Source organism: Narcine bancroftii, chromosome 9, assembly GCF_036971445.1.
Source record: "Narcine bancroftii isolate sNarBan1 chromosome 9, sNarBan1.hap1, whole genome shotgun sequence".
In the NCBI taxonomy this organism is placed as follows: domain Eukaryota; kingdom Metazoa; phylum Chordata; class Chondrichthyes; order Torpediniformes; family Narcinidae; genus Narcine; species Narcine bancroftii.
Window position 1 is genome coordinate 111029270 of NC_091477.1, and position 15379 is coordinate 111044648.

The window sequence follows — 15379 nt, forward strand, 5'->3', positions numbered from 1 at the left end:
TCAGCGAGAAGTGCCTTTGTAGAAAGTGAGCAGCAAAATAATGTTACTGATGATTCACTCTGCTAAAATGACAAGATTCAGGATCCTTGCCTCTCTGATCATACTTGTAGAGTAGACCAGGGAAAGAGAACTGCAGCATCGAGAATAGGATGGACGTCCTTCATGTCCAATTTCCTCTCTTGTGATGGTGCTTCAATTTTTTGGCACTGATATTGAGAATATTTAAGCAAATAGTTTTGAATGAATATTTGAAAAATTTTACACTCCATTTAAAAAAAAATAAAATGTTCATCAGATTAAATGTTAACTGAATGAAAGATTAATAAATTCGTGGTGACTTGCTGTAGTTGTGCCAATTTTTTTTTTAAATAATATATTATTGAAGATAATGCCATTAATACAGGTAACATTCTAATATGCAGAAGTGGCTGATTTCAAAGCACAACTAATTAACTTTGTTTTTAGGTGGTTCTCTTGTCTGCTACAATGCCAAGTGATGTTTTGGAGGTGACTAAAAAGTTCATGCGTGATCCAATTCGTATCCTTGTTAAAAAAGAAGAACTCACTCTTGAGGGTATCAAGCAATTTTACATCAACGTAGAAAGAGAGGTTTGTTGAAAATATGTTTTACATGCTCATTTAGATGCCAGTGGGACAGCTAATAGTTTGGAATTGGTGCAGTTGGATGCTCATTTCAAACTCGTCTTGCTCCCAACAGGAATGGAAGTTGGACACTCTGTGTGACTTGTATGAAACTCTAACAATAACGCAGGCTGTGATTTTTCTTAACACAAGGAGGAAGGTCGATTGGCTGACTGAAAAAATGCATGCAAGGGACTTCACTGTTTCTGCATTGGTAAGATTTCTATATTTGTTTTCCCCTTTGAAAAGTGTGACTCAATCTATGTGGCTTGTAGAGTTTTTCGAGGAGGTTACCAGGAAAGTAGATGTCTACATGGACTAAGGTCCCACATGGGAGGTTAGTTCAGAAGGTCTGGACACTAGGTATGCATGGAGAGGTTTTAAACTAGATTTGAAATTTGCTGAATGAGAAGACAGAGTGGTAGTGGATGATTGCTTCTCAGACTGGAGGCCTGTAATTAATGGTGTGTCTCGGGGATCGTTGCTGGAACTATTGTTGATTGTTTATGTCAATGATCTTGAATGATAAAAATGTGGGAAATTGGATCAGCAAAGTTTGGAGATGTTGTGGACAGTGAGGAAGGCTTCAAGGCTTGCACAGGGATCTGGATTGACTTGAAAAATGGGCCAGAAAATGGCAAATGGAATTTAATGTAGACAAGTATTAGATGTTGCATTCTGGATGAACAAACCAAGGTAGGAGATAGTAATTGGTAGGGCACTGAGGAGTGCAGAGGAACAAAGGGATCTGGGAATTTCCCGAAAGTGGCATCACAGGTAGACATAGTTGTAAGAAAAATTTTGGCATCTTGGCCTTCATAAAAAAAGTATTGAGTACAGGAGTTGGGATGCTATGGTGAGGTTGTATAAGACATTGGTGAGGCCAAATTTGGAGTATTGTGTGCAGTTTTGGTCACCAAATTACTGGAAGGATATCAGTAAGAATGAAAGAATGCAGAAATTTACTAGAATGTTTCTGGTTCATTAAACAGGTTAGGACTTTTTTCCTGAAGTATAGAAGGTTTACAAAATTATGACGGGGTATAGACTAAATGCAAGTAGGCTTTTTCCACTTGGATTAGGAGAGATAAATAGGAGAGGTTATGGCTTTAGGTTGAAAGGGGAAGGTTTGGGAGAATTTCTTCACTTGGAGTGAGTGTGGAACAAGCTGCAATCTGATGTAAATTATGGACTCCTCTAAGTTCTAAGAATAAATTGGATAGATACACGAATGGGAGAGATTTGGAGGGTTACAGAATGGGTGCAGGTCACGGACTAGCAGAATGATGTTTTGGGACATTTTAGAAGGGCCAAATAGCCTGTTTTTCTGTGCTGTAGTGTTCTACGGATGTTGAAGCTTTTCCAGTTGAAATACTTCATGATTCAAAATTGCTTATGTATTAGTCCAATATTGTAATTGGGTACATTTTTACAAGTAGGATTGATTCCCAGATGCTGGAATTTTGATTATAATTTAAAAATTGGTGTTCGAGGTTGGATTGAAAATGTTTATATATGGGACATGAGTAACCTTGTAATTACTAAACACATTTTACAAGAAATTAAGGTGGCAAGTATGTTTGGAATTACTTTCAATTTCAATTGGCATTGAAGTTGATATGAAAATATTGGTATCTGAAGGGAAATAATTTGCATGGACTGGATTTTTGGTGGGGGGGGTGTGGTTCATCTGGTCTGAATAGTAGACTTGCACCACTGTGGGAATAAAGTTCTCTTGACATTTTGCTGAGGATTCTTTCCTTGATTTCCTTGTTTTCAGCACTTTCTGTCTTTCTTCATTACAGCACGGAGATATGGATCAAAAAGAGCGTGATGTGATCATGAGGGAATTTCGTTCGGGGTCGAGCCGTGTGCTGATCACTACTGACCTATTGGTATGCAAATTGGAATTGATTTTACATACAGATGTCACAAAGTGAATTTTTGCTATGTATGTCTTAGTAGAAAGAACATTGTGCATTAGTTTATTCATTTTGTCTTGTTTGGGGTTGGGGTAATCCCGTGTGGGCTTTACTTTGTGTAAATTTGAATTTATAAAGCAGTGTAACTATCTTAAATTCAATTTCCCCCCCCCCCCACCCAGGCTCGTGGCATTGATGTGCAGCAGGTGTCTCTCGTAATTAATTATGACTTGCCTACAAACCGGGAGAACTATATACACAGGTTAGTCATATTATGTTAGACCAGTTATTGGTAATTGAATTGTGGTAGAATGCAGTCAGTTGGGTGGGTTACCTTGTTGAGTGATAGGTGCGAGATAATTTTGACCTAAAGATTGCTTTTTCTTGATGTTTAAGTTACCAAGCTAACCCCTGGGCTTGATTTCTCTTTGCACAGAATTGGCCGTGGTGGTCGTTTTGGAAGAAAGGGTGTTGCAATTAACTTTGTTACTGAGGAAGATAAACGAATTCTTCGTGATATTGAGACATTCTACAATACAACTGTGGAAGAGATGCCCATGAATGTCGCTGACCTGATCTAATGATGGCATGAGAATTTGCATTTGCAGCTGTTGAATTATCAGGCTACATGGTGCGTTGTGCTGCTTCACCAGAGTTGTTGAATTTCTTCTTCCATGTGCAAGCAGGATCGGAAATCCAGCAGTAACAAGTGACTGAGGAAGACCTTTTGGTTATAATCCTCTTGCGGTGTTGACTGCTGGGGTGGGAAATTTAAGTCATGGGGAGTTTAAATGTATATGCCCTTCAGTGTTTTGAAAGTTCTGTAGTGGCATTTCTGTTTGATATTCTTTATCATTTAATAGTTTACTTGTGGACTAAAAAATTTAAGTGCTGTGTTCAATCAGCCAATTATGTCAAACTGGCATATCTACAACTATTTTAAAATGAAGCTTGCCAATCAACTGGTAATGGATGTGCACTTTTTCTAGAGTAATCGACATGTATTTGTATTAATAAAACATTGAGTTGTGCAAAGATCGGCACAGTTTTGGCTTCCCAGTCAATGTTTGCCCAGAATATGTGCAAATAAGATTTGGAACTAGGATAGCATGGAGAGAAGCTGGATGTTGTAACTGCATTGCATCTTTATTTTTGTAACTTTATAGTTTTGTTTATTGTATATGGGCTATTCTAATTTATGTATTCTATCGCTGTTCATCTTCTGAATATTTGTTTACTCTGAAAGATGATTGACTAGATTGTACAGTCTGCTTAATCGAAAAATACAGATCTTTCGACTTTTAAACCATGTCATTCATATTTCTGGAGAGTCAATGTATAGGAAATTCTAGCTGTAGATTTGTGATGGTGCATATTTGCACAATTTTTGTGATATAAGTGACACTAATACTTGAGGTATACATTCAATTATCTCATCAATTGTGGTTTCCATTTTGACCCAAGCTATGCATGCATGCACTATGGCTCAAGCTCAATATGCAATTAGAATTCAAAGTATTCCATAGACTCAAATGGTGGATGCATACAACTCCAGGCCTTTGGAATAGGAATGTTTTAGGTGCTGTAACTGATTCTGCTAACTTGCATTTTGAATTTGTTGTTAGCATGTAAAGCTATTAAAGTTGATCTGAGCATGCATTGTTGACCTCTTTATTAGGAGGAACAAAAAAATTGCATAGCTGTTTTGATATTTAAACTGGTTGCTAGGAGGATCATCTGTTTGTAAATATTGGGGTTATACAAAACTTTTGCTTTTTATTTTAAATGAGATGAAATGACTCTTGGATAAATGTTTATGACCCTAGTCCTAAAATAAAATCAATATTGCCATTGCTTCAGATTTGGCAGGTGTGGTTGGTCATTGGAGGTGGAAAGGCTCTACTGGTTGGGTTTTTAAGGTGGTTCTTTTGATTTGAATAAAGATGAGGCTTATCTGTAGAATTAAACTCGTGAATGGATTAACCATCTGTTCAATATGTTGTGCCATTAATAAAATTAGGACACTTTAAAATGGAAGATGCAGGTAGTAGAGAGGTCCTGGAAGCAATGAGGTTGAGTCTACTGCTATGAAGTATTGTGGGTTAGAGATCTACAGAATGCTACTGTTCTGATGGCATTAATCCCCAATTATGCATCGATAGATTTTGTAATTTGTACTCCTGTTTTATTAATAGTTTAAATTTTCTTAAGTGATGCAACTCTTAAATCCAGCTGGAAGCGATGAAATGTTGTGAATTTTTAACATGTTAAAGGGTTAGTTACTTTGGTATAGAATTTGTTTCCACACTGCTCTGATCTAACGATGCCAATAACTTCTGCAGAACTGTTTTTTTCCTGCATTTGTTAGCATATTATTAAAGTGATCTGAAATATGCAATGGCATGTCTTTTACTGGTGTCTACTGACATTGCTAAACTTGTGCTTTGCTAGTCTAGATTCAGTAAATCTGGGTGGTTGCTTTATCACAGCATTCACACATCATAGGTTTGAATTTTAAAATCTGCTCCAAACTTCAATCAAGAAAATTGCTGAGGAATGCAGACTCTGCCAGGTCATGAATTCTACACTGCCTGAATTGCAAGTGATGTGGATTAATGCCCATTCTGTTATATTCACAACTCGAATGCCAGCTCAATGACTGCCTTGCCAAAGGTTAGTCAAAGGCCAGGAGCATGGAAAGTGCATGAAATCTAGCTAGCTAAACCCATTCTGTTCCTTCATCTGTGAATCTTAACTAAGCCACAAGACTTCCAATTGTGACAGCAATTTGAACAAACAGGTGAGGTGTGAGCTGAATTTTAGGTAATGCAGTTAATACTCACAATGGAACTTGGTTGTAGGTTCAGAGTTAGTTGCTTTGAGGTTGTGAAAATGTTGGAAATGCAATTGAGAACTACCAAAAATTGGCCAAAGATGCTGAGGAGTGTACTGTAATTGAAGAATGGTTATATGGTTAAAGGGCTTGGGAAGGAATTACATTTTTAACTATTTACTGATGGCCCATCACAAAATTAACTTCATAAACTTGTAACTCACCGGATAGTAAATTAGATTTGCTTTGTAGCCTAGTCAGAAATCTTATGCATTGGGTACATAAGCTAATCAGACATTTCACTTTATTTTGCATGGTTTTATCAAAATGCATGATGTTCCACATATGGTTGCAATCTTCATACTGCAAATGGAGCTTTTATGTACTGGTGGTTTTCCTTTGTCAGAAGATTAACTGCTTTGTGTAAACTGTTGCATAATAATTGCAGAAAGAGCAATCAGCTGCAGATACTCATCAGCACCATCCGCCAAGCACTTGTCCACATCCTGTAAAAATAATATTAAAAAACACTATAACATTATTTCCTGTTAACTACCTTGTTTCATTTTGATCAAGGATACAGAAAAAGTTTCAAGACTGTTTTAAACCATCAGTGGTTCTTAACCTATTTCTTTCCACTCACATATCACTTTAAGTAAAATGTCATAGCTGCTGTGATTAAGAGATTGCTTCAGGTATGTGGAAAGAAAAAATTTGAAAACCACTTTTAATTGGACCGAATGGACCCATTAAGTGCACAGTTTCTTAACTCCTAAGGAAATGGGGCATTGACAATTTTTCCTCAGGCAAAGAATTTCACTGATTCTCAACCTTCCCTTCTTATTCACATACCACCTGAAGCAATCCCTTACTAAACTTCAGAGCATTTAATGGCATAAGATTAAAGTGGTATGTGAATGGAATGAAAAAGATTTGAGAACCACTGACCTACATGTTCCTCATTGCAAAAGAAAAAAAAAATCTTTTTAATTATTTGCATTTTTGTTTTGCAGGAATTGGTGCTGGGTCATAGAACAACTTGGATTCAGAAATACGAAACAGGACATCATTACACTTTTTAATAAAAAACAAAAAATCAGTGGTGCATTCCTTATATAAAGAGCTCAATTTAAAAAAAACTGGCTAAACAAATCTTTCCAGCAGTAGGATTCCTGGGTTGTGTCGCATTCTAAAACATTCAATACAAACTAAGCCCAATGTTATCACCCTATATTTCATCAGGGTCAAGGCCTGATGAAAGACATTTTAGATAGTCACATAATCAGCTTATCAAAATATTCTGCTAACCCAGAAAGGACAAATCATTATTTTATTCCATACTTACTGCTAATTTTAGAGCGATGGCTGATTTTTGTTGATCATTAAGATCTTTATCAATAATGATTTCATGTAGCTGGTTGATTAACTGTGTTGCAGCATAACCTTCATTCATAATATTCTGACAAGAAACGGTGGATGATGAACAAATATTATATTGTGCATTGATACATTACAAAATAACAACACTAAGACCCTGTTTCTCAATTTTCTTTTAAACTTGACTCCATCTGGGGTGCCATGCAAACAAGTAGCAACAATTAAAAAGCATCATAACTGCTGTCAAAGGACACCAAATAGTAGTTAGATTAATTTTCCACACTTGGGAAAAAAAAGCCCTAGGTCCAGCTAAAGAGTCAGTGTCCTTGCAAATATTACAATGGAGGAGCTAAGTGGAGATGTCATGGCTCACATCAGCTCAAAACAATCTGCTGGAGGAGGTCTGTGGGACAGGAGGGAAGGAACAGTCAAGAAGCCTGAGTGTAAAGGTGGGAGATTCCCCACCCTTGTGTCAAGAGACTTACCTCCATGAATGCGCTCTGGCTGGTTCCAAAGTGCCAACTGCAATGCTTTTTTGTGGGGCGGGGGGGTCAGGCGTGAAGCTCAATGCAGCGCTGCCGAGCATGAATAATACTGCTGCAAGGGGCAGGCTGACGACATTGTCATGATGTTGTCGGTCTGCTACCAATTTCATCCCTCTCCCTCCATGACCCTGTCAGGGCAATGGGGGCCAGGGTGGGCTGTGACAGCCCCTCCAGCACCTCACCGGGTGGCTTCAACCTTCGAGGCCGCTTATTTGTGCTAGCAGCTCAATACGTGGGAGAGTAATGGCCGTCTACCATACCCGCAATGCCCCACACAGCTGGAACCGTTCTGAGAAACGCAGGGTGGTTCCAGCTTTGGCGACATAGCACCCACACCCCTGAAAGCCGCATCAACGCCCCAGCCTCCATGCTGAAAGGGGACATTGGAGCAGGCTTTTCGGGGCTTGCATGAAATGATGAAAAATACCTTTTCATTCAGCTTTTAAGCCGACCTCCATGCAGAGGCTGACACTTTATGACACGCAGCCTGATGATCATCAAGCTTACCACCTCCAGCAGATCCAGTATTTGTAGTTCTGGGATTCTAATATCAATAATCCCTTTATTCAAAAGGACACAAAGACCTTCAGCTAAATATTGGGTGCACCCATATTACCTTTCTACTTCATTATGATATGCCTGCAATCAATAAAGGGGCTGGGTCCATATGCTTTAAACTCTCCAGGATAATTCAATCAGAACAATTTGGACTTTGCTTTCAATAGGCCCAGATGGTGACAGATCTGCCCAATGTTTAATTAAATGAAAAGTTCTCACCTTTACCACGATTTCCAGTCTCTCAAATGAACTACTGTGACAAGCAGCTAAAAGACCTTCAATCAAATCAGTCGGCACAGTCTGGAAGAAAGCAATGACAAATGTAACAACTTCAAATATAAAACAACCGATTAAAAGTACTGAAAATCTGGGAAAAATCTGAAGGCCGATGTTTAGAGGTAAGTTCAGTTTTTATTGCTGATAAAATTAAAACTAGAGTTGCAGCTTGGGTTAGTTAACAAATGACTTTAAAACGTCAAGTTTGTGGGATTCACTCGTAATAACAGATTCCAGCACACAAAAATAGCCCGATATTGAATTAGCATTCTGCACTCCCAAAAATATCAACTTCTTAAGATACGAGATGCTGGATTAAGTGAACACAAAATATTCCAATGCCCGACGGGAACATTTCTGAATCGATATCCTTAAATAAGGTTACAAAACTAGCATTTTTTTTATTCCACATGCCGGGAATTTTTTTGAAACACGACTTTCATATGTCAAATGTAGCAATAAGTGAGGAAACAAACTACAAGGAATGTACAACTTGGCTCACCATTAAAGTTGTTGATGGCTGATCTGCCCAGTCTCAAGCTTCTGTAGCTCTAAATTTCCCAACCTTTCATAAATCACTCCAAAATTTTCAGCAAGAGTTAATTCAGTACAGATACAAGTCTTTTAGTCTACCACAACCAGGCCAACCATCAAATACTTACAGCATCTATACCAATCACATTTGTCAGCCTTTTATCTGTTGCCTACCATGCTTGGTGATTCGTGTGTTTGCCCAGATCCTGCTTAAATATTGTGGAAGTATTTACATCCATAACCTTTATCAGGCAGACGGGTGGATTCTTGCACATGTCCCAATATTGCATGTATTGCTTCACAGAGTCCTCCAGCGTATCTAGTCTGGTCACTTCACAAACCTTCCAGTAGCCTGCCTGATACAGGATACATCCAAGTATCCTTCACACAAAAGCCTAACAGCAACTCTTGTGGTGCAACAACTCTGGGACCCCAAAAGGGCAATGCATTTCTGCTTAACTTTTTTTCCCCCCTATATTATCCTCATATTCTTCTTCCCATCCATGCTGAATGTATTCATTCACTTGCTAAGAAGCAAGATGTTGGATTACAAGTGTTCTTGCATTCCAGCAATGACACCCAGAGGACCTCAGTGATTGTGGTTGAATCAGTATATCTGCAATTCAATGTGGTCCATACAATTGTGGGATATATTAACATACAGAGGCAAACTGAAGCATCCCTTGGTTTACCCTGCAGAGGGTCTGTGGTCCATAAAACCCCTCTACTTCAGGCATACAAGTACTAATGAACCATTCTAAAAACAGTATTAATACCGCTTTTGTCAAATGAGTATCCAGGAGAAATTAGAACCAAAGGAGATAGATTTAAGGTGAAGGGGAGAGATTTAATAATAACCCAATGGGTAACATGTTTGCACAAAGGGTAGTGGGTGTAGGGAACAAGCTGCAAGAGGAGGTAGTTGAGGCAAGTACTAATGCAACATTTAAGAAATATTTAGATGGATTACATGGATAGGATAGGTTAAGATGAATATGAGGTGAACGCTAGCAGGTGATCCTACTGTGGGTGGGACATTATTCGTTGGGGCGGGCAGGTGGCTGAAGATCTTGTTTCCACGCTGTGTGATCTACTCTGCTTTGGAAATGAACATAGCCTTTTATCTCCATGCTATGTGATAAAACACAAGGCAGCATCATGGGACTACAGCTTTGCTGCATCATAATGAACAGGGACTGGTGAAGTTGATGTAAATTTTGAATGCAATTTCCTTTTTTTCCCCTTCTCTCCATTTCCACATTACCATTCACATTTTGTTTCTAACTCTTGGCAGGAAAAAGACAGGCTATCTTGGAAGACCCAAATCGTCTTTCAACTTCACCCACAAAAAACGGCTAGCACAACATTACTATAGCGCCAGCAACCTGGGCTCCTGTAAGGAATTTGTACATCCTCCTCGAATCTGCATGGGTTTCCTCCCATCCATCAAAAATATACCATAGGGGTAAGTTGGTTTATTGGGGTATTTGGGCGGCACAGGCTCGTGAGCCGGGAGGGCTTGTTACCCTGCTGTATGACTAAATTAAATTAAAAGAAAAAAAATGCTGGATCTTGAAAGAGTGAGAAAATCAATTTATTTTGTGTGCTGAGGTCACACACAGGGATCACATGCTTCCTTTCCCGATTGCAATCAGGCACTTTTTGTGGTCATTATATTATATTAAAAGAATACAAATTCTTGACCTCTGGCTGATAGTTCAGAATCAAAATTTCATTTGACGTCTTTTGACTGACAGATGAATTTTGACATCATGCTTGCTTCGAGGGTTAAAAATCCTTGCTTTGAGCTTGGCTTCAATTTTGAAAATATAGGATTACCATATGTGCACATTAGCTACAATAATTAAAATCAGATACCTTTAGAATATTAATCACTATTTCAACTCTTTACCCATTCTTAAAAGAATACTCATGCATAAAACAGTACTTAAAACATTTCTTATATAAAAATGGAATGAGATCCAATTGACAAAAAAAAATCACTCCCTGTAGTCAAGTCGACATTAACAGTAAGGGAACAAAAGACGGTCCTCAGCAGAAATGTTTCACAAGAGGATACAAGTTCCTATACAAGACTAAACTTAAACTTTACTCATTACAATTAAAAAGGTTTTCTTACTCCAGAAATTTCAACAATCACTTCCTCGGTTATGTCTTTTCCTCCAGTAAGTCTTGTTGCACATTGAAGATAAGTTATTGCTTTCCTTAGATCTCCTTCAGACACATCGATGAGCATTTTGATGGACTAAAACAAAAAGACATCACAACACATTGAAAGCATATATCAACAATATCATATAAGGATCTAAATTCATACCCATTGCGAGTAAACCACACAACTCCAATTATCCAAAACCCTCATTTATCCAAAACATTTTTTGGACCCGGAAGTAACGTCTGTTCGCCTCTGAAAAATTTTGGATAAATGAGGATATCTGAAATAAAACAGATAGTGATGGGAATTGGAGGCGGCAGCCAGCATTTTTTTGGTGAGAATTAAACAGTATTTTAATGCTTAAAAAGCATTAAAAGCAACTCACTGTTGCAAGTCGCTATTTCTACTGGGCTGTTTTTATAAAAAATAACTAGTTATCCAAAAAATTCAGTCATCCAAAATAGGTCCAGTCCCGACCATTTCGGATAAATCAGAGTTGTACCATATCTAGACAAGCCACTAACATCAAATCACGATAAGAGATTTCTTCTGGTTCAAATGCAGCAACATTGCATTTGTTGACAGGAACGATAAATGACATGCACAACTTAATCTCAAAGTGTAAGTAATACACCTTGAAATTGCTCAATGTGGTGGTAAATGTTTGTATTTAAGAGGTTAGGGCCGCGATACTGGGCAGTTATAATCAAATTGGCTTCCACATTAAAACTTGCATTCGACACATATTGCACAGTCCAGATTGTACAAGACCTACTTCATTATTGCACTGCACATTCTCCTTCTCACAGATGGCCCGCAACCTTTGCTCCTGTACTTTGTCCGTCAAAGGTTTAAACCGGAATTTGGAACAGCGAGATGTCAATGGCTCAATTATCCTAAAACACAAGAAAAATCTTGAGTACAAGCAGAGGAGTTATAGATAAATGTTGTTTATTATAATGTCTTAGTTCCATGATTTGCCTTGAAACAAACTATAATTTGGAATCCCATGCTAAATTTGTGGTTAAATTATAAGTGGTGCTAATTCTACTGGATACATTGTACTGGATAGTTGGGAAGCAGAGGAATACTGTGGAATACTGGCTCACAACCAATTTCAGTAACATTGATTCGATGGTTGTTTTAAAGTGAGGAGAGTTAATTGGCCAAACAATCTACTTCTTTGTTGTTAGGAAATTTAAAAAAAAAGAATCAAAACTGCAGGGAATCAACCCCTCAACTCAAAATGTCCACAGTGGACATCAAATACCTATCTATAGTAACTTCTTTTTCCAGCACTTGGCAGATAGCTTTCAATGCCTTGAATCTTCAAGTTCTCATGAATGTCTCTACTTTCATCAGTGAGTGTAATCATCCAGTGAAGGAAATTCTTCTCAAATCCTCTCTAAATAAACTACACTTTACTGTAACATCATGTTCTCTGGTTAGAGACACATGCCATGTGGAAATGTAATCTCAATACCTATCCAATGCTTTCGTCAGGCGTCCCTTCAGTTTTCTCTGCTGGAGGGAAAACAAACTCTCATCATGGCCGAAATATTCAACCCCAGGCAATACCTAGAGAATTTCCTCTGCACGTCCTTCCCAAAGTGAGGTCATAAATTCAAAAAGTTTTACAGCACAGAAACAGGCCCTTTAGTCCAACTTATCAATGCCAATCAAGTTTTCTACCTAAACTAGTTCCATTTGCCTGCGCTTGGCCTACATCCCTCTAAATATTTTCTATCATATATTTATCTAAATATCTTGGTAACACTGAGATTGCACCTGCCTCTGTGTGAAAATGGTGTATCTCAAGTCTCTTAAATCTTTCCCTTCTCACCTTAAATAGTTGCCCTCCGGTTTTAGACTCGCTAACCCTGGGAAAAAGTGCATGACTTTTTTTACCTCATGATCTGATGAACGTTTTCCAGAATTTTGTTTTATTTTCATTCTATGCACACTGCCCACATTCCTAAACTAACGGCAACTCAATTTTACATAGATCTGGACTACAATATTCCTCAGCAAGCCCATCAGAAACTTTTGTAGGTCACCTTTTATTGTTAAAACCAATGATTACAGGTCCCTGCATGTTCAATCTTTTCTGAAGTTTATATGGATACAAATTCAGTAAATCTGTTTGCATCACTTTGGACAGTTTCAATGGAAAAAGAAAACAATACCATAAGCCTATGTCTCCTTCGCACAGTGTCAAATGAAAACCCTAGTCCCACTTATTGAGAAGGTTCCCAACCAGGCTGCTGCGATCCTGTTCCCAAATGCAGTGACCAGAACTCCCCACAGTACTTCAGCAATGGCCAAGCTAACACTGTATACAGTTATACCATGTATGCCATATTCTTCTTAACTGCCCCTTCTATCTATGCTGCTGTAGATGTACAAAATGAACAAAAACCCCCTGGTCCTCAATTTATATACCCTTAGCTTATTCATCCTCCCAAAATGTAAAGCCATGTGTTTTTCAGGATTAAACACCATTGCTCTGCCAATTAACAAACTCATCTATATCATCATGAAGCCCACTCTCTTCAATGTCAATATCAACATGTCACCTGCAAACTTACTAATCACACCGAGATCACTATAATAAAAGAGTACGTGTTTTAGCACTAATTCCAGTAGGTCAGGCTTCTAATAAAAAATATTTTACCCAATGCTTATCCTCTGTCTCCTACGACTAACCCAACTGCACTTGATCCCATGGGTTTTTAGTTCTTGGACCAGTTTTCCACATAGGTCCTTTTTGAAGGCCTTATTGCATTGATGCAGACTACACCATTCATTGTACTCTCATCAACTCGCTTGGTCACCTTCTTGAATCACTGATGCAAATTAGTCAGGCAGTATCTCTCCTTTACAAGTCCATGCTCACTACCCTCGACTCCTTGGCTTTTAGTTATCTGTGGATTTTCACATTTGCTGTTTTCGTGTGGGTTTCTCCCCAGATGCTACGCTTTCTTCCCACTTCTCAAAGATGTGCTTGTTGCTAGGCAACTTAAATTACTTGTGTAGGTAAGAGAATCAGAGGCAGAATGAACAGATGTGCTTGATAGAATAGATTACAGGGCAGTAATACTGAAAATACCATTCTTTGAGAAGCCATAGGTTTAATAGGACTTTAGGGTCAAAGTGATGCACCGACAAAATAGTATCGTCACATCAAAGACCAAACTTATATTTCAGATATTAATACAGTAAAACCCCTGGTATCTAGAATCCAAGCAAATGGCAACCTCAAGCAATCAGCAAAAATAATTGAGGAATATAACTTTTAAAAAATAAAGTAAATAAGAATAAAAATAGACAATTAAAAAAATGCAAGTTTAAAATTGTAAACATTCTCTGAAGTAACACAAACCTTTGGAGAAGATGGGAGCAAATATTCAGCCAGCAGAGAGCCTTGATCGTGGTTTGCTCATAGCAGCTGTTTTTGAATCAAGTTGTGTGAAACAGTAATGGCATTGCCCAGGATGAAGAGCTGGTTGATGCTGTTCACCGTTGGGGTCACCCTGTTAAAGAGTCTCCTTATCTTTGCTTAGTAAGAGTTGCCCTGGTCAGAGGCTTTACCTGTAAATTTGGGGGAGGCGGGGGTTAATTATCTATAATGTTATTGTTCGTCTTTCAGGTGGTTCCATGTAGGGGGAGGAACCTGTAGATGTAGCGACGGTTAAATGTTTTCAAAGAAAGTGACTGAAAAATAAAGTAAAATGCTTTAAGGTTTATATATTCATAAGTACAGTGTAGTATTTTTGTCTTTCAAACTGTTTATTCTTAATGCAGATGTATTAGTTAGGTATTGTTAGAGTAAGTCTCAAGCAACTGGAAAATACACTTCCAGTTCCCATAGGTGCTGGATACCAGGGGTTTTACTGTAGTTCACTAAAATAAAGCAAAAGTTTGATAGAACTATAAATTCAAATTTATTTAGTTGCAGTAAACTAGAATTCAAAGTCAGATTGTTTACCTGGATCAACATCAACCTACTTTGTCTGCCATTTGCTAATAAATGGATAGCTGCCAATATCCCACAATTGAAAGATATTAGGCAGCAAGATTGGTGGGAGTCATCCCACAATAATTCAGAACTACTATTAGTTTTGATTAGGAAAGATCATTTTTTTCTGAAGGCAGAGTTTGAGGCAAGTACAACTCCATGATCTTTAACCTACAAGAATTTAACTGGCAAACATTTAAAATAGGTAGATAAAAGGTACAAGGACTGCCTAAAGAAATCTCTTGGTGCCTGCCACATTGACCACCGCCAGTGGGTTGATATCGCCTCAAACCGTGCATCTTGGCGCCTCACAGTTTGGCGGGCAGCAACCTCCTTTGAAGAAGAGCGCAGAGCCCACCTCACTGACAAAAGGCAAAGGAGGAAAAACCCAACACCCAACCCCAACCAACCAATTTTCCCCTGCAGCCGCTGCAACCGTGTCTGCCTGTCCCGCATCGGACTTGTCAGCCACAAACGAGCCTGCAGCTGACGTGGACT

At 38.4% G+C, this 15379-nt stretch overlaps 2 protein-coding genes and 1 non-coding gene across 4 annotated transcripts in view; 2 read left to right on the plus strand and 1 right to left on the minus strand.

Moving 5' to 3' along the window:
* The window catches only part of eif4a2 (eukaryotic translation initiation factor 4A2), a 14137-nt gene extending 7641 nt beyond the window's left edge, over positions 1-6496 (plus strand). The window contains exons 7-12 of one of the 2 annotated variants that reach the window (XR_011344318.1): positions 466-609; positions 719-856; positions 2448-2537; positions 2747-2826; positions 3001-3195; positions 6411-6496. Coding sequence is in view for 1 of the 2 variants with exons in the window: in XM_069897302.1 (XP_069753403.1) it covers positions 466-609; positions 719-856; positions 2448-2537; positions 2747-2826; positions 3001-3145 (597 nt within the window). In the remaining variant the exon portion in view is untranslated. Of the gene's footprint in view, positions 1-465; positions 610-718; positions 857-2447; positions 2538-2746; positions 2827-3000; positions 4963-6410 lie in introns of those variants that run through there. The other variant, XM_069897302.1, reaches the window with a different exon arrangement.
* On the plus strand, positions 41-201 carry LOC138743771 (small nucleolar RNA SNORA81). Its single transcript, XR_011345068.1, has one exon. It is a non-coding gene; the product is annotated as a small nucleolar RNA SNORA81 (small nucleolar RNA).
* rfc4 (replication factor C (activator 1) 4) overlaps positions 5685-15379 on the minus strand; it is a 23710-nt gene continuing 14015 nt past the window's right edge. Inside the window, exons 6-10 of the mRNA XM_069897303.1 lie at positions 11639-11759; positions 10828-10953; positions 8097-8177; positions 6743-6856; positions 5685-5903 (exon numbers count right to left, since the gene is read on the minus strand). Of these exons, the coding sequence (XP_069753404.1) occupies positions 5808-5903; positions 6743-6856; positions 8097-8177; positions 10828-10953; positions 11639-11759 (538 nt within the window). The 3' untranslated portion in view covers positions 5685-5807. The remainder of the gene's footprint in view (positions 5904-6742; positions 6857-8096; positions 8178-10827; positions 10954-11638; positions 11760-15379) is intronic.